Consider the following 27194-nt stretch of genomic DNA (forward strand, 5'->3'; position numbering starts at 1 on the left):
CACACTTTAGTAAAATAAAATTAGATTCAGTACAAGGACAAAAGCTACTTAAAGTATCTAATTGAAAAATAATTTCAAGGTAGTGTATAGGAATACATTTGGACTGCAATAATACATCTGTTACACAAAGGGCAGATGGTAAAAGAAGTTAAAATCCTCGACAAAGTGACACCGACATCTAAATGGTAAGACACTAAGCAGGACATTCTGACCCTTAATTAAGGACTCAGCTATGCTTTCACAATAAATATTTATAATTTAAGTTATTTTTATGTAGATGCATAAAATACTATGCATTATGAAATTCGGTTCTAATGTAGGGGTGCTAGCATGTGATGAGAGATGACCAAAACAACTCTAAGACCTGATAAACAGCACACATGTGTTTTTGAAACACAGAGCTGACTGTAGATGACAGACAAAATTCCATTTGCATGTTGCTAGAATCAATCTTGTGACCATCAAATTGTCACAAGAACATATATTTAAAGGGAAATAAGGGCCCAAACGTTGTTGGGCTAAAAGCAATTCCTTCTTGAAATAAAAAATGATCAATGTATTGTCGAAGGCTTTCATGGCTGGAATCACTAGGTTCTTGTGGGTTTTTTCGGGCTATAGAGCCATGTTCTAGAGGCATTTCTCCTGACGTTTCGCCTGCATCTATGGCAAGCATCCTCAGAGGTAGAGGTCTGTTGGAATTAGGGAACCCATTGTCCTAATTCCAACAGACCTCTACCTCTGAGGATGCTTGCCATAGATGCAGGCGAAACGTCAGGAGAAATGCCTCTAGAACATGGCTCTATAGCCCGAAAAAACCCACAAGAACCTAAAAAATGATCAGTTTTGACAGTGAAAAAGAAACCAGACTTTATGAGTAAATCCTAGGACATACAGTGTTTAAAAGCTTAAGAAAATAAAGAGCATCAAATTGACTTTTCTCAACACACTTGTTATACATCCTATTAGAAACTGTCATTGCTCAGACACATTTAAAGAATGATTCCAGAAGCTACATGGCGTAAGGTTTTCTACATAATAATAATAGTAATTTTATTTCTTCCCCACCTCTTTTCATGGCTCGAGGCGTGCTAGAACATTGCTAAATCACACAATCATCTAAAAATCTCCTTTAAAATACAGGTACTAAAACATATTTTTACAAAAAACATATTAAAATAACACATAACAATGATTAAATGTAAGACACAAGTTTAAAATTCGTGATTTTACATATTCTGACATTTGATCATTAAGCTGTCGAATAAAAAAATAAAAAAATCAAAGAAAAATACATATATTAATTGAAGAAGTAAATCTTTGCTTATTTTATTCTCAGACACAACATTTTTAATATGGTTTCTTCACATAGGACTTTGCATGTCCCCTCCCCCTACATACATTTTAAAACTTTTCTGCCAAAAACATTTGTTTGCATTAAAACACTGTGTTTGCGAAAAAATATGTTTGTGGAATGTCCTGGACTTTGCATTAATACATTTTTTTGCAGAACATATATTAGCACAAACAACAGATGCAAACAAAATTTTGGCAGAAATCTAAAATAAATATCAAAAAATATGCAAAAGCTCTCATAATGTTTTGATATGACAGGAGACCCTCTCACACAGAGAATAAGAAATATTGTGATAGTTTTATATCCCTAATATATGTCCAAGTTTTTTCATTAAGATAAAGATTTAAATGGCACTTGCCATGATCAATCCAGAATGTTATGTTGACTATTTGTTATTCCTAGGCAGCTCAAAAAGAACACTGTGTCCAACTGTAATAAGAATACAGTCACACTTTGACATTCACTGGGTTTAGAAACACAGACCCTCAAAGAAAATGAAAAACTGCAAATAAAATAATTGCTATTTTTCTTATCCAAGAGAAAACACCTCTCCAGGAATTTGTAGGTCTTCCCGCATGACTCTATGATCACCTTCTACTGGAAGCTGACCATAGATTTCACTGGAGGACCTAGAGATTCTTAGAGAGGTATTCTCTGTGAATATTTTCCAGCTTGACTGGAGGACATTGACTATCGTGTCACAGTAGAGGACCTACCACTTCATCACACAGGCTTTTTTTACCTGTCATAGGACACATCCAACAGAGTTCAGGGACAGAGCCCATTGTATCCCATCAAACGACTTACAGATACTTCCAGCAAGGCTCCATCCACAAACTGTGCTGAATGCGTCCTAAGAAGAGGCAAGGAGAACATGGGAGGTTTCCCATGTTCTCATTGCCAGCAATGAGGTGAGTACATTGGGAAGCTGGACAGCATTGTTTTCTCCATGTGATGGAGAAGGCTGTGCTGCGTGTGATTCAGGGTGATGGATTCGCCATGCTGCCTGGCGAATTCCCCCACTGTTGCCCGCGTTTGGCAACTTCATGTGATGAAGTCCCTAGAGAGAACACTTTTAAATCAAATCTGTGAATAATTAAATACTCAAAAGTCAAAACTGAAAATGTGGTGGGGTGACTATACTTCAATCCAAGTAGTTTCTGAATGGGATTGGTCCAGTTCTTAGCCATAATTACTTCACATCATAATCCAACCATCTATATTTGTGGAAGACAACAAGCAATGTACACATGTTATGGCTAGTAACAACAATAAAAAGACTTTTACCACCATAGAGACTGACAAATTTTATTTAGCAGAAATTTTTTATATTCCAAAAATCTAAATAAATGAAATAAAATAAAATATATTATTGTACAAAGGATGCTTTGTTGTTTTACAGCAAGAGATTGACATGGAAACCCTGTATCCCCTTCCAAAATACTGTCATTTGGCTTTTCTATACTAATGCTGAGACTTTTCGGACAGTAATTTACTTCAAATTAGCTTGCATCGTAAATCTCTTGGAAAGATGCTTGATGCCTTTTAGTTTAGCAAAATAGATACTTCTTCATTTAGTGGAGAGCTAAGCCATTTATAGTAGCTGAAAGGAAACAATGAATGTCTTCAAGGTTTATACCCCATGGTCTCATGATAACACCTTATATCCACAGAGATAGAAATTAGAGTGTACCTGGCAAACAAAATTACTCTGAAATACAGATGATAGGTGTGACATCCTCTACTGTATCGCTCAAATTATTTTAATTACTCACTCTACCTTAAGATAAATGAATGTGAGCATTTCCTGTTCTGTGTTATTACTTTAACATGATGTTTGTCATTCAGTAATAACGAGATGACAGCCTTCATTACCTGACCATATGGCAAGTGTTAGAAGTATATGCAATCACATCATCTGCTCTAAATTACTGTACTTCCTACAAGCTAATTCACAAATATAAGATAAATGGACACAGCTATACTGATATTAAGTCACACAAAATCTTGCCTACTCAGTTTAAGCATGATTCAAAAAGTAAAATTTCAACTACTAAAAAGATAGTTAGGAGTAATAAAAAGAAGTCCCTGTCAAAGATATTTTTTCAGAAAAAAAGAAAACAATATGGTAGAAAACAGTCACAGAGAGCTGGTAGCAAACAGAACTATTGTAGAAAGGAAACAATATGACATAGAAAGTTGGGTCAAGGAGACTGAAAATATCTTTGCAATTCTTTTCTTGGACATTCACCTTTCCTAGCACTTGTTCAAATAATCTTGTAACAGTATAGAATGGGCCCTCCATTTTTTGTGTGTGTTAGATTCTCTAGGTACTCCATGACAAATCTATTATCAGATGTCACTGGAGGAGGACCTAGAAGCTTCTAGAAAGAATATATTAATCAAATCCACAAAAATCAATCCTGAAAATTGAGGGCAAATTGTAGTATAAAATGCAAAAAAATAATGTACTGTTTTCCCAAACTTTTATGCCACACTGTATGCTTACAGCCAAAAATGCTTAGATTGTGTAAGAATAAGAACAACCCAACCTGGGTAATGTCCCACCTTGGGGTTTTGTTTTGTTTTTTGTATGTCACTGATCTGAATGAAACCAAACATAGAGCAGTAACACATGCAAGTTGGAACAAGCAGGAGTGATTTCATACTTCAGTCTGCATAAACAGAAATGAGTCAAAATTATATGAACACATTGGGAACCACTGATCTAGAAGGAGGCAATGCCTTAACAGTGAATCAGATATAGAAACAAAGGGAAGACTCCCTTTTGGTGGCACCTGGCGGTTGGTAATTTTTTATGATTTCCACTCATTTATGTATATCACATTATATCAGTGGTTCTTTTGCCACACATGTGGTTACCATACACCCACACATGGTTATGAATTAGAGAAATAGTGGCAACATTATATAGACAGTGAACCAATAATACTGTGCAATATAGCCAATGCTATTTGGTACCATATAGTCATTTCTCATGGATGTGTGTATACATATACACATTTGGATTAATTGTTTGAAGCAGATATCATTGTTGTTGTTGTTCACTCGTTCCATCGTCTCCGACTCTTCGTGACCTCATGGACCAGCCCATGCCAGAGCTCCCTGTCGGCCATCGCCACCCCCAGCTCCTTCAAGGTCAGTCCAGTCACTTCAAGGATGCCATCCATCCATCTTGCCCTTGGCCGGCCCCTCTTCCTTTTTCCTTCTACTTTCCCCAGCATAATTGTCTTCTCTAGGCTTTGCTGTCTCCTCATGATGTGGCCAAAGTACTTCAACTTTGTCTCTAGTATCCTTCCCTCCAGTGAGCAGTCGGGCTTTATTTCCTGGAGGATGGACTGGTTGGATCTTCTTGCAGTCCAAGGCACTCTCAGAACTTTCCTCCAGCACCACAGCTCAAAAGCATCTATCTTCCTTCGCTCAGCCTTCCCTAAGGTCCAGCTCTCACATCCGTAGGTTACTATAGGGAATACCATGGCTTTGACTATGCGGATCTTTGCTGCCAGTCTGATGTCTCTACTCTTTACTATTTTATCGAGATTGGACATTGCTCTCCTCCCAAGAAGTAAGCATCTCCTGATTTCCTGGCCACAGTCTGCATCTGCAGTCATCTTTGCTCCTAGAAATACAAAGTCTGTCACGGCCTCCACATTTTCTCCCTCTATTTTCCAGTTGTCAATCATTCTTGTTGCCATAATCTTCGTTTTTTTTATGTTTAGCTGCAACCCGGCTTTTGCGCTTTCTTCTTTCACCTTGATTAGAAGGCTCCTCAGCTCCTCCTCGCTTTCGGCCATCAGAGTGGTGTCATCTGCATATCTGAGGTTGTTAATGTTTCTTCCAGCAATTTTCACCCCAGCTTTACATTCATCAAGCCCCGCACATCGCAAGATGTGTTCTGCATACACATTAAAAAGGTTGGGTGAGAGTATGCAGCCTTGCCGTACGCCTTTCCCAATCTTGAACCAGTCTGTTGTTCCGTGGTCAGTTCTGACTGTTGCTACTTGGTCCTTGTACAGATTCCTCAGGAGAGAGACAAGGTGGCTTGGTATGCCCATCCCACCAAGAACTTGCCACAATTTATTATGATCCACACAGTCAAAGGCTTTAGAATAGTCAATGAAGCAAAAGTAGAGGTTTTTCTGACACTCCCTGCCTTTCTCCATTATCCAGCGGATATTGGCAATCTGGTCTCTCGCTCCATGTATTGCTGGAGTCTTCCTTGCAGGATCTTGAGCATTACCTTACTGGCATGAGATATAAGGGCCACTGTACAGAAGTTTGAGCAGTCTTTCGCATTTCCCTTTTTTGGTATGGGGATATAAGTTGATTTTTTCCAGTCTGATGGCCATTCTTTTGTTTTCCATATTTGCTGGCATATGGCATGCATCACCTTCACAGCATCATCTTTTAAGATTTTAAACAGTTCAGCTGGGATCCCGCCGTCTCCTGCTGCCTTGTTGTTAGCAATGCTTCTCAAGGCCCATTCAACCTCACTCCTCAGGATGTCTGGTTCTAATTCATTCTCCACACCGTCAAAACTATCCTCAATATTATTACCCTTCCTATACAGATCTTCTGTATAGTCTCGCCACCTTCTCTTGATCTCTTCAGCTTCTGTTAGGTCCCTGTCATCTTTGTCTTTGCCCTGCTCTCGATCCCGCCTGCGTCACAGGCGCGCTTGGCGGGGACGAGAGACAGGGCCTTCTCAGTGGTGGCCCCTCGGCTATGGAATGCCTTGCCGGCAGACATCAGACAGGCACCTTCGTTGCTGACGTTTCGGAGAATGGTCAAGACCTGGCTTTACGAACAAGCGTTTGGCTAAGCAATGCAACTAATCAAGGAAGACGGTAAATGGAACATAGGAACGGCACAACGACTATGAGAACGGATCTGATTTCAACTGAGGCATTATATATGTTGTTTGTTGATTTGTCCTGTCTGATTGTTAATTGTTGTGGATCGACGTCGTCGATCCTGTTGTTGCATTGTTGTGTTTTAATTGCACTGTAAACCGCATTGAGTCGCCTGTTAAGGGCTGAAAAATGCGGTATAAAAATGAAGCAAATAAATAAATAAATAAATTTGTTTCTTATCATACCAATTTTTGCCTGAAATTTACCTCCAATGTTTCTAATTTTCTGAAAGAGTTCTCTTGTCCTTCCTATTCTGTTGTCTTCTTCCACTTCCATGCATTGCTTATTTAAAAATAGTTCCTTATCTCTTCTGGCTAACCTCTGGAATTGCGCATTTAACTGGGCATATCTCCCTTATCACTGTTTCCTTTTGCTTTCCTCCTTTCTTGGGCTACTTCCAGTGTCTCAGCAGACAACCATTTTGCCTTCTTCGTTTTCTTTTTCTTTGGGAAGTACTTTGTTGCCGCCTCCTGAACAATGTCGTGGACTTCTGTCCATAGTTCTTCTGGGACTCTGTTTACTAAATCTAATCCTTCAAATCTGTTCTTCACTTCCACTGTATATTCGCTAGGAATGTTAGCGAGATCATATCTAAGTGGTCTGTGTATTTTTCCTGATCTCTTTAGTTTTATTCTAAATTGTGCAATAAGAAGTTCGTGATCTGAGCTACAGTCAGCCCCAGGTCTTGTTTTCACCGACTGGATGGATGTCCGCCACCTTTGGCTGCAAAGGATGTAGTCAATCTGATTTCGGTGTTGACCATCTGGTGAGGTCCATGTATAAAGCCGTCTTTTAGGTTGTTGGAATAGAGTATTCATTATACACAGCGAGTTTTCCTGGCAAAATTCTATCAGCCTGCGTCCCGCTTCATTTTGTTCTCCTAGACCATGCTTGCCTGTGATCCCAGTTGTCATTTGACTTCCTACCTTGGCATTCCAGTCTCCTGTAATGAAAATAATGTCTCTTTTTGGTGTATTATCCAGTAGGTCCTGCAGATCCTCATAGAAGTGATCTACTTCTGCTTCTTCAGCAGCTGTGGTTGGGGCGTATATTTGGATCACTGTGATGTTGAAAGGCTTTCCTTGCACTCGAATTGAGATCATTCTGTCATTTTTTGGGTTATATCCAAGCACTGCTTTAGCGAATTTCTTATTAATTATGAAGGCTACTGCATTTCTTCGATGTTCCTCTTATCCGCAGTAGCAGATCTGGTGGTCATCTGATGTGAAGTGGCCCATTCCAGTCCATTTCAGTTCGCTGACCCCCAGAATGTCTATCTTTAGTCTTGACATCTCACCAATAACAACATCCAATTTGCCCTGGCTCATAGATCTTACATTCCAGGTTCCTATGATGTGTTGATCTTTAGAGCAACGGGTTCGTCGTTCACCTCCAGTACCGTCGGCCGCTAGCCTTCCTTTCGGCTTTGAGCTAGCTGCGTCATCACATCTGGGGCTAGTTGAACTTATCCTCTGCTCCTCCCCAGTAGCATTTTGGCCATCTTCCGACCTGGGAGTCCCATCTTCCAATGGCATACCGACATATCTCTGGTTGTACTGGTACATTTAGTTTTCTTGGCAAAGATACTGGGGTGGTTTGCCATTGCCTTCCCCAGGGATCACGCTTGGTCTGACCTCTCTGCCACGACCGTCCCGTCTTGGGTGGCCCTTCACGGTTTCGCTCATGACATCATTGAGGTGCTCAAGCTCCAGTGCCACGACAAGGCGGTGATCCTTTGCTGGAGCCTTTGCTGGAGATATCATTAGGAGATGTAATTTTCTATGTGTTATATCATGTAAGAGCAACCTGAAGCTTACAAAAAATAAAAACTGTTTAAAAAACAAGATATGCTTCTATTTGCATTGAGAGCATTTCTAGATTTTCTCAGCTCCTTGCCCTCTCTTTAAACATATTTTAAAATTTCCTCTCAACCTACAGGAGACATATATGTGTGTTTATTCGTATTCTATGAACATTGATTTCTGACACAATTTTGGCAGTTGGGGTTATTTTGAATTATGAGAGATAATTAAAAAAAGAACACATGGCTTACATTCATCAGTTCTGTCTTTTAACATATGATCCCTTACAGTGAAATTGAGATTTAACTTGCTGGGCTCAATATATTACAGATTAGAGTACCTTCTGTAATGTCTGTACTGATATTTCTTTCACATTCTTCTTTGGAGTACTGCTCTTGACCCCATCCTCTTCACCAAGTCTAAAGAGGAGCTCTGGAAGTGGGAATAAATAATACATTGTGACATGTAATATCCTAGTAAAACAATACTAATGCATTTTAACAAAATGGGTTCATTAGTTTCCCAATTATGAAAAATGTGGTCTATGTTCTTGTCAAGTCGTTTGGTCAGTTTCAAATGGGTGACCTCTTTTTAAAGTCTTATACTATATAATTATTACTCCTTGTAGCATCACCATGTTTTCCCCCCCAGTACAAGCTTTTCAAAGGTACAATAGATCTGCGGGTTAAAGATGCTACACTTTTATTCCCATCTCCGTTCTTTTATAGACTATTCCCTCTGTGCCATAAAAGTCAAATTCATCGTCTTTTTATCTACACAGTCACTAGCAGTTTTGTTCTCTGGGTCTTATCCCCTGCCAGGAGGATCAGAGTGATTGGTGAACAAAGCAAACAGAAACAGAATTAGGGTGGACGGAACTTTAAACTCTCTTTTTTGAAAGGTGAAAGATTAGGTGCTTAACAGAATAAGTCACGCATGTCATTTTACTGAAATGTTGGGAGATTCATAGCAATTAGAAACTCTCACAACCAACCAGTGACCCATGATCCCCTATCCCCCTCTGAAGAGCAACAACACATAGTATCCATCATTTTCTTTGTTTGCTCCTCCTGCCCACTTTAGCCTCAGATTTGCCCCCCACTGGATTTTTAATGTAGAACTTACTATTTACAAACACAATGTAGTCTCCATCTGGACCAGAAATCATTTGATAAAAAAACTATTGTCCTGTTTCTGTAGAGCAGATGCAACACTTTTCATCGCACAATTCCGTTAACATTATTTGTGAATATTGTATACAGTAGAGTCTTGCTTATCCAACCTTCACTCATCCAACGTTCTATATTATCCAATGCAGTCTGCCTCCTGCCTGGATCCAGAGCTTTTCAATACATTGCGATGTTTTGGTGCTGAATTCTTAAATACAGTAATTACTACATAACGTTACCATGTATTGAACTGCTTTTTCTGATGATTTGTTGTAAAACATGATGTTTTGGTGCTTAATTTGTAAAATCATAACACAATTTGATGTTTAATAGGCTTTTCCTCAGTCCCTCCTTATTATCCAACATTTTAGCTTATCCTATGTTCTACCGGCCTGTTTATGTTGGATAAGCAACACTCTATTGTATGTTGAATATTGCATGGGGAGTCACATGAGAAATGTGAAACAGCACAACAATGGCATCTAATTATACCTTGCATCTCTGAATTGGCAATATCAAGTTCATCAGATAACTCTTTCAGCTCTCCTTGCTGCCATATTTGTAAGGGTTCAGGTCACATATTAATTAGTCAGTCACCATAAGTACATCAGCTCAAATATAAAGGATCCAAGTGTTTTTGGATACATACAACATGTGTGTGAAACAGATTATAGCCCTAAACCAAAACACACTTGAAAATTTCAAATGCTATATAAAAATAATGAATTGCAGCCAAGCTGCTCAAATGTGAATACACATTTTTAGTGTAAACAAGTTATTCCTCCTCAAAGAATAATATCTATCATGTGGGTTTGTTTTTACATTGTTCTTACAAGTGGACACAGTAGGTCAGTCACAAACTTTCAAATCACAAACAAAGCAGAAGCAGAAGAAAAGCATTCTACTCTCTGTAGGTTAGCAATCCTCTTGGAATAAATAGTGACTAACAAGTTTGTTAGAGTGAATTAGATCTTTCTTTTGTCTTTGGAACATGTCATAGCCAATTAAAACTTCTGCATTCATGAAATAAATGGAGCACTACTCTATAGATAATAGAAGCTGAAAAAAGTAAAATTGTGCAACTAGGGAATATGTACCTTTACCTTGATATTAATCTATTATCTCCCATGTTAGTTCCAAGCGCAGTCCCTTAGCACAGTGGTACTGCATACATTTTCTACTTCCTCTAAGTAACATGCAAAGGTAATACATAGAAGCTTTTCATCTTTTTCTAAATATTCACTCATTTGAATGTCAACTGTAGCTTTTACATCAACATTTACTTTTGTGGGATTTGTTTTATAGTTTTTAATAATAAAATGATCAAAGCACTCCATGTTAGTCCACAACATGATTAGATATATGAATTATAACTACTGTATCTAAGAGACAATGTTCTTTATCCATACTAAAACAATCAAAAGAAATTGAAATAGTCTCACAATATTTTCATTTATTTACAGTATTTTTGTATCATCTCCTAGCCCATAATACAGCATATTAAAATCTCAGAATTCACTATATGAGAAAGAGGAATGCATCTGTTAAACCATTCATTTCCATGAGCGAAAACTGGTTCATTCTAAAGTTTCACATTGTACAACTAAAGGAGAAAATGAAAAATGAATTACTCTGTCCTGAATCCTATCTCAACTAAAGCTGACCCACTGAAACAATGGAATTTGTGTAAGTTTTGATACAGCATTGCACAAGTGATTCAATGGTTCTTTGGAGTAGTGTGCCCTCAAGTCATTTCTGACTTATGGTGACACTAAGGTGGTCCTATCAATTGGGTTTTCTTGGCAAAATTTGTTCAGTGGCAGAGTGCTTTTGCCTGCAGGTGCGACTTGCTTATGGTCATCCTGTGCGATTTGCACCATGGTCTCCCAGTGTCCTATCTCAATAATTAAGCCAATAAACCACACTGGCTATATATCAGTGGGCCTACCATGAGAATTAAGAATCCCAATGTAACCTGAGGACTACGAACATGGTGTTTTCTTAATTCATTTGAGTGGGAGTGGAAACCTCTGCCAGTATTGTTAGTACTGATCACAGAGATAAGAGAGAAAACTGCCTGGTGTGAGCACTGTCAATTTGCCTGGTAGTTTCTTAGCACATGGTCAAAAAGTGACTAATCTTACCATGAAGGAGATAAAACTGTGCCTTGGCACCAAGTGGTTTGCTGTGCCACTGGGGTTGAGTTGGATATTTCCTTATACACACTTCTTAAAAGGACAACCACTACCACAACTAGAAGATATGACAGCACAGCATCCTAAGAAGATCCTGATCTAACAGATCTTAATTGGCATAAGCTTTTGTGGACAGCATCCTGCTTCATCTGGTACATTTAGCTAATCTCCTCTAGGGTAAACTTAACAGAGAGCGACAAATTAACTTTAAAAGTAATCAGTTACCATCACAGTTCTGAGGTGGTGAGTGCGCCCTGTAATTACTGCCATCACTACAATTTCCAGAAGTAACCCTTTACCTCCACATTTCTCAAAAGTAACTAAAACAATTCTTCCATTGATTTTTTAAAAATCTGCAACCTACAAATCAAAGCCTAAAATATAAAACCCCAAACTATCCTAAGGCAACATTAAAAATAAAATACACATGCACATAGCTAGAGGGTTTTTTAATGCACCATGGCTTTAGTAAGAGAATAGTATAACAGTACAACCAAATCCTGCTCCTTTAGACCTACTCCTCCGTAATAGTAAAGAACAATGCTCAGAAACATTTTTAAAACTTGAGAAAGTACATTAGTATACTACTTTTTAAAATTTAGATCTGTTCAGCCCTGTTCAGCTGCTCAAAGTCCTTCATATCTGTCACACTACTACCGGAACTGTAGAGACATTCTACTGTGTCACTTGAAGGAATGCCCATATTGGATTGCAGAAAGTTCATAGAAAAGCATGAAATGATACTTCCTTGTTGGGACACCTCAGGTGTGCCATGATTTATCAGCAGTACTGACTTTCTGCCCCAAGGCCAGATGTGAAGGAAGTCATCCTCCAAACTGTCTCCTTCACATCACAGTCTGCACCAACTACATCCTTGAATGATTAAGTGAGTCAATTAAGTGATTCTGAAAGGTTTAAGTCTCTGGGTTTATACTTTTGACTTATTTTATTTTAAAAAGCCAGTTAACAGTGAAACCTTATATATGTCTACTTAGAACTGTATATCACTCAGTTGAATAGGGCTTGTTCCTGGGTAAGTGTATAAAGGATGCATTGGAACCAGAAAAACAAAATGTTTCTCAGAGTGAATGTTTACTCTGCTTCACACACACTTTGATCTTCTCCTCACTAGTTCTAATTTAGGCAAAATCAGAATAATTCTACCGACATCAAGAGCAATAGAGAGGGCAGGCTTTATGTTCTCTCACTTCACAGACAAAGCAGGAATGAATTTTTTAAGTAAGGCTACATATTCTTGGTCTTAGGGAAAATTACAAGCAATTAATTAGATGTAGCAAGATTTTCAGTCACAAGGAGTGTAGTTCAGCAGTTCAGACCACCCTAGCAATTTAAATATTGCACTGAACCATAGTTAGTTCAAACCCTTGTTTGTATTGTTCTGCCATTGATTTATGCATAACCATGTTTTAGAATTAGCCATAAACTGAAAAACTACAGCTTGTACTTGGCTGATATGCTAGAATCAGAATGATTTGACTTTGAGAGAACTCTTTCCTTTGGTGCAATTTCTGAATTAATAAACCATTACTTTACCACAAGGAAGGTAACCCTAAAAATCATTATCAATACATGAAGAAAAATGCTGAAAGGACAGAGAAAAACAAATAAGAAGATCTTCAAATGTTGGGTTTGGTTTGTAAACTACAGTTATCACAAACATAGTTTGACATGTTGGCAGAACTGAGCCTACCTTCTCTTTCTTGTTGAAGGAACATATTCAGATCTTGTATTGTAGCTTTATCCTTAGATACCTGTACTTTCAGCTGATCCAATTCCTCTTCTAAATTCAATCTGAAAAAACACAAAGAACCGAGAGTGTCACAAAATGAATGCAGAAATAAAAATCACTCAATGAGGCATAAGATACAAAAAACACACCATGAATAAAAACTATGTTAATGGTTGAATTCATATTTAGATGGCTGTAATATGGCCGGTAGAAACACACCATCTGTTCTGATCCCTATAGTAGTCTCTATCAAATGTTACACACATTATCAAGATATGTCACTGAATATAGGTAGACAGTGGTTTAAGAGCTGAGGGAGGAATAATTGAAAAATCAAATACAGACACCTTTTTGTGAATCATAGAAGGCACATCTCTATTTGATTTACAAATTCCCCTTTCTGCCTCAGCCTCTCTCCATGAAACTTACCAATCATGAGGCAATCAATCTCTGAGGCAATCAATGTCCACATTGTGATAGACCATATAGATCCAGAATAGGTCTCTACGGTCACAATGACCCACCATCAATACGCAGTCACGAGGGATCACCTATGATGATGATGATGTCTCAGTACATTCCCTTAACTTTATGTATAAAATTTGCAAGGGGTTGAAAGTATTAATGAAGAAAGGATGTAAGTCCACTTCTTCAACGCTAATGGAGACACAAGAATTTGGATTCAGCCAATTGGTTTCTTCTTTCTTTCATATTGAATATCGCTACCAATATTGATTTTGAGATCTGAATGTCTCTAACACAGAGTAGTATGTCATAAAAGTATTTAATTGATCTAGATTCTATTTAATTCAAAGCACACACATACACCCAACCTGCCACGTGGTAAATTTAAAATTAAGAAAAGAAATATAACCAGATTGGCAGTGAAGATATACATAAATAATTTGAAATTTGAAAACATTTGACACTTTTTTGTTTTATTGCCCTCTTCCATTCTCTCGATTTCTATTTTTCCTTCAGATAGATAAATAAAACATATAATCATCACTATAAATCACACTTGAATCCCACAATATTCTGTATTTAACAGTGAAATTCTTTTCAAACCTATCTGCTCCATGTGTGTGCAGACATTTCCACTACAATTACCCTAAACAATACGGTTTTCAGGTTTGAATTGCATTTTCACTGACATATATACTGGGCCTGTAAGAAGTATGCATATTTGTTGTCTGAAAATTCTAGATAAAGCATATCAACTCTCTTTATCATCATGTTTTTCCAAACATGTTCAAAGTGTTTTATTGGCCTTTAAAAATACAGTTAATTTGTGTAATTGGCTTGTTTAAAGATCAGGTTATTTAGGTTTCATTGAGAAAGGATCCTTTTGGGACAAAATTATGAAGACAGAGAACAAACTAATAAAATATATTTAAAAATTATTGGAATGGTCTACGGAAACTGAACAAGTAAAAGAGTGCATGATTAAATGGTCCGGCAATATTGGTCGAACAATTAAACTGGAAGATTGGGGGGGGGGGGGGGGGAATTGGAACCAGAAAATGAAATTATCATATGTATATGATTTGAAGGAAAATTGGCTTAAAATGATATATAGGTGGTACATTACACCTCAGAAATTAGCCAAATTTGACCCAAAAGTGAAGGACATGTGCTGGAAATGTGAAGAACATGTTGAATCGTTCTACTACATGTGGTGGACGTGTAAAATTGCACGAAATTATTGGACAGATATTCAAGAAAATATACAGAAGATACTAAAGATAAATATACAACTGAAGCCTGAATATTTTTTATTAGGAACTAGCTGTACCCGCCACACGTTGCTGTGACCAGCCTTTTCTCCCTCTTTCTCTCCTCCTTTCTTTCTCTGATTTCACTTGAGGCGCTATGTTTGTTTTATGTTGTTTGTTAATTGTTGTGGATCGGTGTTGTTGATCCTGTTGTTACATTTGTTATGTTTTAATTGCACTGACATTGTTGTGATAAATTGTACCATGTAAACCGCATTGAGTCGCCTGTCTGGGTTGAAAAATGCGGTATAGAAATAAAGCAAATAAATAAATAAATAAATTCTCTCCTTCCTTCCTTCCCTTTCTTTCTTTCTTTCTTTCTTTCTTTTTCTCTCTCCTTCCATCCTTTTCCTCTTCTTCACTTCCTTCCCCCTCCCCGCCCTTTCTTTCCCTTCCTCTTTCTCCCCATTCTTCCTTCTCTACCTATTCTAAGACTGCAACAGTCCCAACAGTCCTCCTGATCGATCTATCTACCTACCTATCTATCTACCTCTATGTAATCTATCTATCTGGAGCAGGGGTCCTCAAACTAAGTCCCAGGGGCCAAATATGGCCCTCCAAGGTCATTTGCCCAGCCTTTGATCAGGGTCAACCTAAGTCTGAAACGACTTGAAAGCACACAACCACAACAACAAGAATTCTATCTCATCAGCCAAAAGCAGGCCCACACTTCCCATTGAAAAACTAATAAGCTTATATTTGTTTAAATTGTTCTTTATTTTAATTATTGTATTGTATTTAAGGTTTTTTTGCACTACAAATACTACATGTGCAGTGTGCATAGGAATTCATTAATGTTTTTTTTTTCAAATTATAATCCGGCCCTCCAACAGTTTGAGGGACTGTGACCTGGCCCTCTACTTAAAAGGTTTGTGGATCCCTGATCTGGAGTTGCAGTCCAGGAATAGGAGTTGCAGTCCAGGAATAGGAAATTGAAAATATGCAGGAATTGGGATGCTCTCAAAGAAATCCAAGGAGAAGAAAGCTTGCCGCTTGGAAGCAGTGCATTTGGATCATCCTCTTTTCCTAAAGGGCCTGGTCTAGGGGATGCTAGAAGCTGCAGTCCAGAAGAGAGTGTGGATATGCTATTGTGTCTTTTGTTTGCCAGGGGGAGTCGTATTTGTGCATGCACTGTAGCATCTTTTTGCTTTTTGGGCTGTTGAAGTCCCTTCCACTGTGTTTTTCAGTGTTTTTATGAGTGATGGTCACTTATTGGCCTGATAGGTGTATTGTGTCCAAATTTGGTGTCAATTCACCCAATGGTTTTTGAGTTATGTTTATCCCACAAATGAACATTACATTTTTATTTATATAGATTATAGATATGGACATGGAAAAGAACAAAGAAAAACTCTTCTTTTATCTAGTGACGGCAGCTAGAATAAATTACACACACTATTGGAGAACGAAAGAATTACCAATACAAGATCCGTGGATTTCGAAGATTTGGGATATAATGAATATGGACATATTAACACAGATGATGAGTAGGAATCAAGAGGGGAAGAAGAAAGCAAAGAAAGCAACGGATCGGTCACCGATAAAAGACTACGTGATACAAGAAAAAATAAAACTGATAGTAGATTTGTAAGGAGAACGGAAAAAATCAGTGTCCTCCAGACGAAGTTAGAAGAGGAGAAAGCAGTATATTACCAGAAAGGGAAAAACAAAGATAACCACAGTGGAGAAGATTGGAAGCCGAATTTTCTAATTTTAAAGAAAGTAATATAGAACAAACCTACATAATAAATATGAAGGGCATTGTTTTGACAGGACAGAACTCAAAGAAAGGACAAAAAAGGCAAGTGGCATAACTCTGTGGTATTTTCAACAATGTTATAGAATTCCTATAAAAATATAGGAATAAAATTAATATCAATTATATTATTTAATAATGATTATTCTAGCCAGCATTTACGAATGAAAGCCAGAACTTTGATGAAGTCAAGAAAGAAGATAATCTGGAACATCTGAAACAGCCCTAAATTTATGGGGACTCAAATGAATATATAATTACAATCGAAAGGAGTATAGCAGAACACAGCTTCTGTTGTTAATAGCAATGACCATCTATGCTAATATGATTACGATACAATACATCCACGCCAGTAGAAAGTTCTTTCATTTACATTAGAGATTCAATTCATTCAGAAATGCCAACAGAATGAAATGTGAAAACATATATGATGTCAATCAGTGGCAGGTCTCTGCTGGATTCTCCCCATTTCTTTCAAATAACAAGTAGATATGCCAATGAATACTATGACATCTTCACCATGAACTTGTTCATATAGAACTGCTGCTAGGATTGAGCCTTTTCTCTCAGTCTCCTGTGCTGAGTTCCCATTTTGGGCAAAATATATTTTGCTATTTTATCTAAATAAACATTGATACCTGCCCACCAAACCGGAATTCCAGACCATGATCAAACCACAGCTTCAAGTTCTAGTCTGGGAGGCAAACATAACCCATCATTTATTGATTAAATATCGCAGCAAAAGATTACTTTCCTACACTAGGAAATCAGGTAATGGAAGAGGTTAAAGGAGATTTGATAGTGCAGAGAAAAGACATGAGCTCCAAATCAGGTGCTCGTAGCTTAAGTTAGAATCACTCCATTATGTTCTTCCTTGCATACAGATAATGTTGCTGTTTACAATGACAAGTGGGTGTTAGTTACATCCACTTCCAGCCTAGAGTTCAAGGGTCCTTCTTTTGGTATTTGCATTTAAAATACATTGCAATGTATTTATAATACTCTCCCTTATATTTCAGTAATTTACAATATAGCACTTGCATTTTTCCAGCCAACAGAAATGCCTCAATCTGACAACTTAATTAAAATATTGAAAACTGAAGAACAGCAAATTTGAATTAAAAATATTCGTAAGTAGAAAAACGAACAATTGCTTTTATGAAGATGTCACAGGTGATAATGACAGCTTAGCCAATTAGCATGACTTTAGGCAAGGTAGCTGGATACAAGCAATATCCAGGGGCATTTCTGTCAAATCTTATATTCAAGGTACTTCCAAAATGTAAGTAATTCCCCAATAGCATACAGAACAAAAATTATTAGATCATTCCTTATAAACAAATTTCCTTTTTTTCCATAGCAGCTTGTATACAAAACATATATGTAGCAATTCAATTCTGCATAACCTAGGTTCAGTTGGGTCACCAAACATCGTATGTATTAAGATAGGTGACTGTAGCAAATATGTATTTGCATGACACGGAACACATAATTTTATTACAGATTGAGAATGCAAGTTGCCCACTAAGGATACATTGGATGGTAAATGTTGAAAAATGTGTGGAACAATCCTCTGCTAAGAGGGAGCCAAGGTACTCGAGTAAAATAGCTTTAACTCAGAAAAATCAATTGCTGAAGCTGTGATTAAGCAGTCATCCTCCACAGTGAAAGTTGTATCCCATGAAGATTTGCTCTGCTTCCCAAAATATGGGAAGCCGCTCTGGTACAAATGAGTACATGGTGCATGCATGGGTTTTATCTGGAACTCTACAGTATATTTCTTCATATACAGCATATGATGGGACAACTATATTTAACCTTCCACCTAGATAATATTCACACCTATGTTTTGCTTAACTTTCTTTTTACCATTTAATATCAATTTCTAGCTTTTTGTAGGAAAATCTGTTATGTTACTCTTGATTGCTTTATGTTGATTTGGGAATTTATGCATTTCACCAAAACAGAAGGGAAAAAAACTCTAACAGTTAGGCTTTCTTTAAAAGGGGGGAAGCAATCATAGCTATTTATTTGCCCCATAACACAAGGCTGATACCAGTTACACCTACACAACTAATAATTCGTTCCTCAAATCTCCATTTTGAAACAAGGTCTAAATGAAACAACATTTTTGTAGTTTTCTATTTACTTCCCTTCCTATTCCTTTTTTGTACCCAGTATCCCTAACTTTGGAATCACACAATTTGAAGGGCTCCTCTGTCTAAATGCAAACTGCACTTCAATTAATCTTCATAAAACAGTCAACAATGTTGCCCTTTAATTTTGCTATAAATGTTCTGTGAATTCTGCTGACATAAATTAACACTGAAAAGTACAATATGTTTAGAGTTTGCTTCATCAATATTTCTCCCCCATCCACCCCCCAAAAATAGGTGATAAGTTCTGAAATAAGACTGAAGCAAATCTGACAGTTTAGGCAGATTTCCTGAAAGAAGAACCAGGAAAATAAGATTCTGACAGTAAATAGAAGGTCAGCTGCTGTTTTCTCCTTTTTGCCTTAAATTTTATTCGTGTTGTATTTTGAAATGGTCATATGACTAGTCAAATAAATAAATAAATAAATAAATAAATATTATTATTATTATTATTATTATTAATTTAGGCAGTCAAATACAATATGACAAAACTTTCCCCTTTGCTCCCCCAGTATTAAAAGTTAGGCACATCTGTTTCCAATAAGGGCAAAATATGCTCTTTCAAAAGGTTGTGTGTTTGTGTGTGAGCTTTGGGAGGCAAGAACAAATCCAGGAGCAGGTGTGTTTGATCTAGCCACTGTGAGGAAAAAATGACATACATTTGAAGGATACGACTGCCAAAATGTGTGTTAAGTGACGACGACAATGACACAAACATAACTGATTTTTATTTGTGTTTTAGTACAAGAGTTACATAGTAATTTTTCTGGTCAATCTGGTCTATCTGAAAGTGAATATAATTTGATAGCTACAAACTAACCAAAGACAGTTGTTTGACATTTCCTACATTTTTTCAACCTTGTCTAGTTGAAATGTCACCAAAAAGCTTTTCAAGATGCTTAAAATTAGCCCAGGTGAGGCCAAAGTATTGCAGGAGGAAGATACTATAAAAAGGCAGGCGATTTTCCTCTTTTTTCCTCACTGGTGCTTCTATTACTATGGTGATTATTCTTATCATTTCCTCACCAACAAGGTTTCAAGGCAGGCTCAATTGTCTGGGCATAAAGGGCTTTGGTACCAACTTTCCAGGGCTTGCCAGCAGCAGAAGGATCACCAGCAGTAAAACCTGAACACCTTCAGAGTTTCTGGTGGATTTAGCAGCAACATCTAAGCTTATACAAAGTGAATTCAACTGGTGGGTCTGGGCGTTAGAATTGTACTGATAGTTGCAAACGTTTCTACATATATGGCTAATGCAAAACATACTATATTTACTCAAGTCTAATGCTTATCTTATTTGGCCACGTTACATCACAGAAATGGGGGTGCTCATTAGATTCAATGATGCATTAGAATCATGCACATAAATCCACCTGTGCAAAAAGACCTGGAGGAACCCAGAACCCTGGAGGCTAAACAAGGAGGCAGGGGTGTGCAAAGAGGCTATTCTTGGTGGTGGAGGCAGCCTCAGGGCTCCACAACACACAGAGAAGGAGGAGTCGGAGGAGTGCCTGGCTGGTGACCCAGTCTTTCTTGCTACTTAGTTGTGGATCCTGTCACCCAGGTGGCTCTTAGGGTCTCTCCCTTGCCCCACCTCCCAGGTTCAGTCCCATGCAACTCCTTATTCATGAGGCCTTCGAAACCAAGGGGAGCTTTTGAAGGCCTCGAGAATGAGGCTAGTTGGAAATCATGAGAGACCAGCATGTTCACCAGCCTCAGCCTGATGGAGAGGAGTGGCTTCCCAAACAGCCTCATTCATGCTGCCTGCCTCCCTGATGTGCTATGCCTGTGCTATTAGGTGCATTACATTCGAGAGAAAATTCATTTTTTGTAACATAATTGAGGTGTGCATTACATTTGATGGTGCATTATATGCAAGTAAATACAGGGTAATTCAAATGAACACATGTGTTTTTGGATTTTGTTATCTTTTCCTATGTAATTTTGTATTTTCTTTTTAAATTACCACTTTTTTATTAGTGGCTGTGGAACACTCTTATGTCTTTTTGACATGCTCCAATTCCTTTCAAGATTTCTTGTTTTCAGACCATTCACAATTTGCTAATATTCTTAAGATTCCAATATTGGGGGCAAATGAAAATGACAATTGGTCATATGAATAATGGGATCAGACATTTGTCACCAGTAAAACTACAGTACATGACTGAAAAACAAAAGGGAAATAGCAACGTGCTCTGATGAACAACAAATAACCCAATGTAGACTGATTATTTTGAAAAATATATTCTTCCGTTCTCCTGATATTGATCCAAAGAGACATTTATATCAGCTTCCAGAATTATCAGAATATTGTGAATACTGTAAAACAGGTGGGAATTGGGGGAAGTGAATCCATCTGATTTAGCCCCCTTTAGTATACAGTACTCTGCAGAACAGTATGACTCACTGGAAACGTGAATAAGAACGTTCCTGTTAATGACATACTGCCACGTTTCATTTCTGTTCTTTCGTTTCAAATGTTCTGACAAAGTATATTCTGTTTGAGCTAGAAGGAGCACAGGAGACAAAGGTTTGTTCATATAACAACAAATCATAGTTCAGCATTACATGTGGATCAGCCCTGCATGGGAATTACGAAGTTGAATATGAGCATATATAGCTGTCTTATACTGAGACAATCTGCCAGTCCATGAAATACAATACTATCTGCTCCAGGTTGCAGAAACTCTCCATGGTATCAAAAACAGTCACAGATCTATTACTAGAATCATTTTGAGGTTTTTTTTAAAAATGCAAGTGTTGAACTACAGATATTCTGTGTAGAGTTATGCACCTCACCACTCCATCCCTGATTATATCTAATTATTACTCCCAAATAATTGGGGATTCAAACTCAGAATGCCATGGGAAAAGACCAAAATGTAGCATTCACCAGGTAAGAGAAATTTATGAAAAAAAATTAAAAGCAATCTTTATGGAAGGAGCTAGATTTCTTATCATCATCCCAAGGATGGAACCAAGTTAACATTATATGGCCCAGTTTCAGCTGGGTAGTTGCACTGATAGAAGAAGCCCAAATAGTCTCAAATGGATATGAAACCCCTGAAGCAAAACTTTGAGTAGCATCAAAGGCAGGGAAGGGGAAGAGAAGGAGAAAGTCCCATTGTGGGCTTGTAGGGCTGTGTATGGAGGGAAATTACCTTCTCTCAGATCTTTTTTTCTTTTATCTTGGCCTGTTCACCTAAGGATACATCCTGCTGAGATGGTGAACAGAACTAAGGGCAATGTAAAGATATTTTTAAAGCTAAGCAGATATTGATCTGGTCAATGCTTAGATGGGAGGCCACTTGAGAACCTCACGTATGCCACCTTATAAAGGAGATACAGCACAGTATTAAATAAATAAATGGTGAAACAATCCAGTCCTGAAGGTGTGAATGTCATCTTCAGAGACCAGAGACTTATTGTTTGATGTGTTTCCTCATCAAGCACCCATTAGTTTTAATCAAAGAACCCTTCTTGTCTCGGACTCAGAGGAAAGCGAAATGGCTAGACAGAGGTTCTCATGATCATTTCCACATGTTGCATGGAGGTTTACATTCATAATACATTGGGGAAATATGTAATTTGTCTTTCCCTTCCAAATAAGGGCATGTAGGCAAATTCCTTAATAATTTTGACAACCCCCCCCCCCGATACACACACTTTAAAAATGTCTAGGGTCCCTGAATATATAATTAAGTAGCAGTCAAACACCCCAGTAAAGCTTACAACCGTTGTTTAATATCACTAGTTGTCCATGAACTGGAATTACTACATAATCTTGTTTATCACGTATAGATCTCTTACAAGACTACTCAAAAGTAACTGTGTGGCAAAAGGTGATATTATGGAAAGCCAACAACATCAACCTGGTTTCATAAATGATACTTTTTTCTAAACACTGTTAAACACTATTAATGTGGTGCTAAACTACTCTGAAATAATTTCTACACTGCAAAGTTAATAAATTTGGTTCACCATATTCACAGATGCTGCTTCCATGAATTAAGTATCCCTCCCATGGGAACTGAGTATCCACGGATGTTGGTATCTACAAGAGATCTAAGAACCAAACTCCTGTGGATGTTGAGGGTTCATTGTATTCAAAACAAGGCCAGACTGGATCACAAGCAGAATAATAATAATCATCATAATCATCACCACCATAATCATCATCATGGATTTTGGTATCTATAAGAGATCTAAGAACCAAACTCCTGTGGATGTCGAGGGTTCATTGTATTCAAAACAAGGCCAGACTGGATCACAAGCAGAATCATCATAATCATCATCATCATCATCATCATCATCATCATCATCATCATATTAGTAACTAACCATATTATCCCAATCACAAAATATAAGTGAACAGGATTACATTTCTTCCTGTTATTTTAGTTTGAAGGGGAAAGAGGTATTATGCAGCACGCGGGTATTAATCCAATCAAAGCCATATGCAGAGAAATGTCAAAAGCTCAAAATATCCCACTGTTTAATACTAGTCAGCATTATTAAAAATAATTTAATGTAGCAGGCCTATCTCTGTTAACCTCTGTGAAACACTTTATATTTAGATAATCATTGCCTCGTTTGTACATAAAGTTTTTCATAGGAGACACATCCCTTTCAGACCTCCGAGAACCTTTGGCAAATCTAAAAGCACAATAAAATTACAAAATCAATCAGAGCAGCAGCAGTTCTTCTTCTCTGGCTCCCAAACATCTCTCATATTGATCATCAGCCAGAAGATCCAATAAAATAACTGCTCCCTTTCCACACTACATTTTTTCCCAAATAAAAATTCCAGTCTCATCCAGAGCAGCTTTTCTTCAAAATCCTGCTTAAGTAAATAGGCTTCTATGTATGCCTCAAAGGTAAGAAGTGGAAGGCAGTCTACAATAAGGCCAGCACAGAGAGAATGTTGACAGAATATTAATTGTTAAAATAGTGTGTGATATGGGCTCATAGTTCTACATTCTTACATTATTTCTCTTGCACAAGTTTTTAAAACAATGGCTGGGAGAAAAAGATCCAAAGGGCAATGCAAGAATAAGTCATGGAGGTCTTCTCTTACCCAGAGGAATAGTCAGAGCCCTTCCTTGCCTGTGCAAAGAAAAGTCATATCCAGCTAGTGGGGAGCTCTCTGGCCACAGCAACCCCCTCCACCCACCCATTAAAGACCACAATGGACATTAAAGACCACAATGACATACCTAATTATTCTCAGTATTGCTAATTAATTGGAGAAAATGCTATGTAAAGTTTCATGGCAATTAAAAATAGGAGACAAGAAAAAAAAGTATAACAATATGGGCACTGCAGTAAAATCAGCTTTCAGGTGCGATCTTTGAGTGAAATTATTGGAAAAGAAATAGACCTCCAATTCCTCCATGCTGGGAGGCAACACCTTGAGATATGCTGTTGACAGGCCATAAAAAGCATTTATTTACAGTAAATATTCCCTAGGATGGGACTTTTAATCACATACTATACCCCTTTTAAGGAGCTCAGTGGCTACAACAGCTGTGGTTCGATTGAGGTTCTCTTTCTGCATTTCTGAAAAAAACATACTTTTCAGTACTGCACATACCTACATCATACTCAACATACAAATGCTAAAGAGAGTGGAACAATTGGTTTAGATAAGATCCTGAACACCTCTTTCAAAATAATTGCAGTAATGAATGTATTTGCTCATACAAACCTGTGGAAAGGAAATTTAAAGCAGGGATGAGAACTGAGTGGTTGAATTGCAATTCCCAGCATTCTTCATCATTGGTTACACTAGGTAGGGTTGGCCACAGCTATAGTTCAACAACATCTGGGGGGGGGGGGGCTATACAAATTCCCTTCCCGACAGTGTAGAAGATTATCCTCCACTGGTCTACCCACAAGTAATGCCTCAAATATTTAGCATAAAATACATCTTGCTTCACTAAGGACCCCTCCACACAGCCCTATATCCCATAATATCAAGACAGAAAATCCCACATTATCTGAGATATTGTGGGATTTTCTGCCTTGATATTCTGGGATATAGTCCTGTGTGGAAGGGCCCCGAGAGGATAAAATATATATGGGTATGGGTGGCAAAGTGTTTATTGTCAACTAGCCCCCAAAGAGTATCAAGCCCTCAAGAGTATCAAGCAGGGTACAGGGAGCATACAACCTCCCTGTTTTGCCAGCTCCACTGGGTGCTATTCTGCTACCAAACACAATTCAAAGTGCTGGCTTTAGCCTATAAAGCCCTATAGGTTCCAGCCCAGCTTACCTGTCAGAATGTATCTCCCTCTAAGAATCATTTTGGAGATTAAGATCATCTGGGGAGGCCCTGCTCTCAGTTCCACCTCCCTCACAAGTGCGATTGGTGGGGACGAGAGACAGAGCCTTCTCAGTGGTGGCTCCTCAGCTATGAAACTCCCTCCCCAACAAAATTAGATCAGCACCCTCCCTCTTGACCTTCAGAAGAAAAGTGAAAACTTAGGACCAAGCTTTTGGGCAGTAGGCAGTTCAAGGAATGATCGGGGATTATGTGCAATAGGTTTGGTATTTGGAATGGCCTGGACTACAATTGTTGGATTGTGTGATTTTAATGTTTATATTGATATATTCTTAATCCATGTTTTAATATTAAATGATTTATGATTTAATTGATAATTCTGTGTTATTATCGTTATGTTAGGTATCTGTATTTCAGATATCAAATTTTGCCATAATTATGTTGGAAACAGCTTTGAGAAAAGCAGTATAAAAGTGAAGTACATAAAATAATAAATAAAGCTCTGTGTAATGGTTTAATCCCATAGAAATGTGGAATTATATATTCTGGATTAGCACATATAGGTCTATATACATATAGAGCATTTTGGTCCTGAATGATTAAGAACAAATCATTCAAAAACTTTATGTAGATTACATTCATATGCTTCTGTCTTTTCTCCTTGACAAAGGAAATATCTAAAACATCTTCCCTCACAGAAACTGTCTATTACATGATTGTTTTTTTCATGTCAGGAGCAACTTGAGACTCAAGTCACTTCTGGTGTGAGAGAATTGGCCATCTGCAAGGACGCCCAGAGAGGGAGAAACCGTGGAGGCCGTGACAGACTTTGTATTTCTAGGTGCAAAGATTACTGCAGATGCAGACTGTGGCCAGGAAATCAGAAGACGCTTACTTCTTGGGAGGAGAGCAATGTCCAATCTCGATAAAATAGTAAAGAGTAGAGACATCAGACTGGCAACAAAGATCCGCATAGTCAAAGCCATGGTATTCCCTGTAGTAACCTACGGATGTGAGAGCTGGACCTTAGGGAAGGCTGAGCGAAGGAAGATCGATGCTTTTGAGCTGTGGTGCTGGAGGAAAGTTCTGAGAGTGCCTTGGACTGCGAGAAGATCCAACCAGTCCATCCTCCAGGAAATAAAGCCCGACTGCTCACTGGAGGGAAAGATACTAGAGACAAAGTTGAAGTACTTTGGCCACATCATGAGGAGACAGGAAAGCCTAGAGAAGACAATTATGCTGGGGAAAGTGGAAGGCAAAAGGAAGAGGGGCCGACCAAGGGCAAGATGGATGGATGGCATCCTTGAAGTGACTGGACTGACCTTGAGGGAGCTGGGGGTGGTGACGGCCGACAGGGAGCTCTGGCGTGGGCTGGTCCATGAGGTCACGAAGAGTCGGAGACAACTGAACGAATGAACAACAACAACATCCTTGTGAAAGGCTTTTCTCATGTCCCTGCACGAGGAACTGGAGCTGACAGAGGGAACTCATCCATGCTCTCCCTGGATTCAAACCTACGACCTGTTTAACCCATTGCACCTATTGGGGGGCTCCTATTACATGATCATATCCACACTGTTGCATAGCAAATGTAATTTAATTGCTAGTAGCTATTGTCATTTATTTTCAGTGATAGATGCTATTAACTGTAGTTTTAAATAATCAGAAAAGTTTGAAAACTGTTAAATTTCACTAAAATGGAACTAGCACCAAATACGAGTTTCTTTAGCCTTAGTTATACTAGACTATCCCTAGCTATAGTTTTTACAAAATTAATGAGTGATTTTCATAAGGATATATTGAACATCCAATTACAGTATCCCCTTTAAAGTATGCTCCTTTGGATTAAATGAAGATATTCCAGCATTGCTGCCACTCTTCATAGAAGTGGAGGAAATCTTCACTTGATATGTTCGAAGCCTTCATCACAGCTGCCTGGATATTTTCAACTGTCCCAAATGATGTCATCTGAGAAGAGCTTTGAGCCCAGGGAAATTGCATGGAGCCAAGCCAGAGGTAT

General features: G+C 38.1%; 1 protein-coding gene across 3 annotated transcripts in view; it reads right to left on the reverse strand.

Moving 5' to 3' along the window:
- Positions 1 to 27194, reverse strand: part of CNTLN (centlein) — a 218735-nt gene that overhangs the window by 87884 nt on the left and 103657 nt on the right. For all 3 annotated transcript variants that reach the window (XM_060762424.2, XM_067464370.1, XM_067464369.1), the window contains 2 exons: positions 13166 to 13266; positions 8431 to 8522 (listed from right to left, as the gene is read on the reverse strand). In XM_060762424.2, coding sequence (XP_060618407.2) covers positions 8431 to 8522; positions 13166 to 13266 — 193 coding nt within the window. The remainder of the gene's footprint in view (positions 1 to 8430; positions 8523 to 13165; positions 13267 to 27194) is intronic.

Source organism: Anolis sagrei, chromosome 2 (assembly GCF_037176765.1).
Source record: "Anolis sagrei isolate rAnoSag1 chromosome 2, rAnoSag1.mat, whole genome shotgun sequence".
NCBI lineage: Eukaryota > Metazoa > Chordata > Lepidosauria > Squamata > Dactyloidae > Anolis > Anolis sagrei.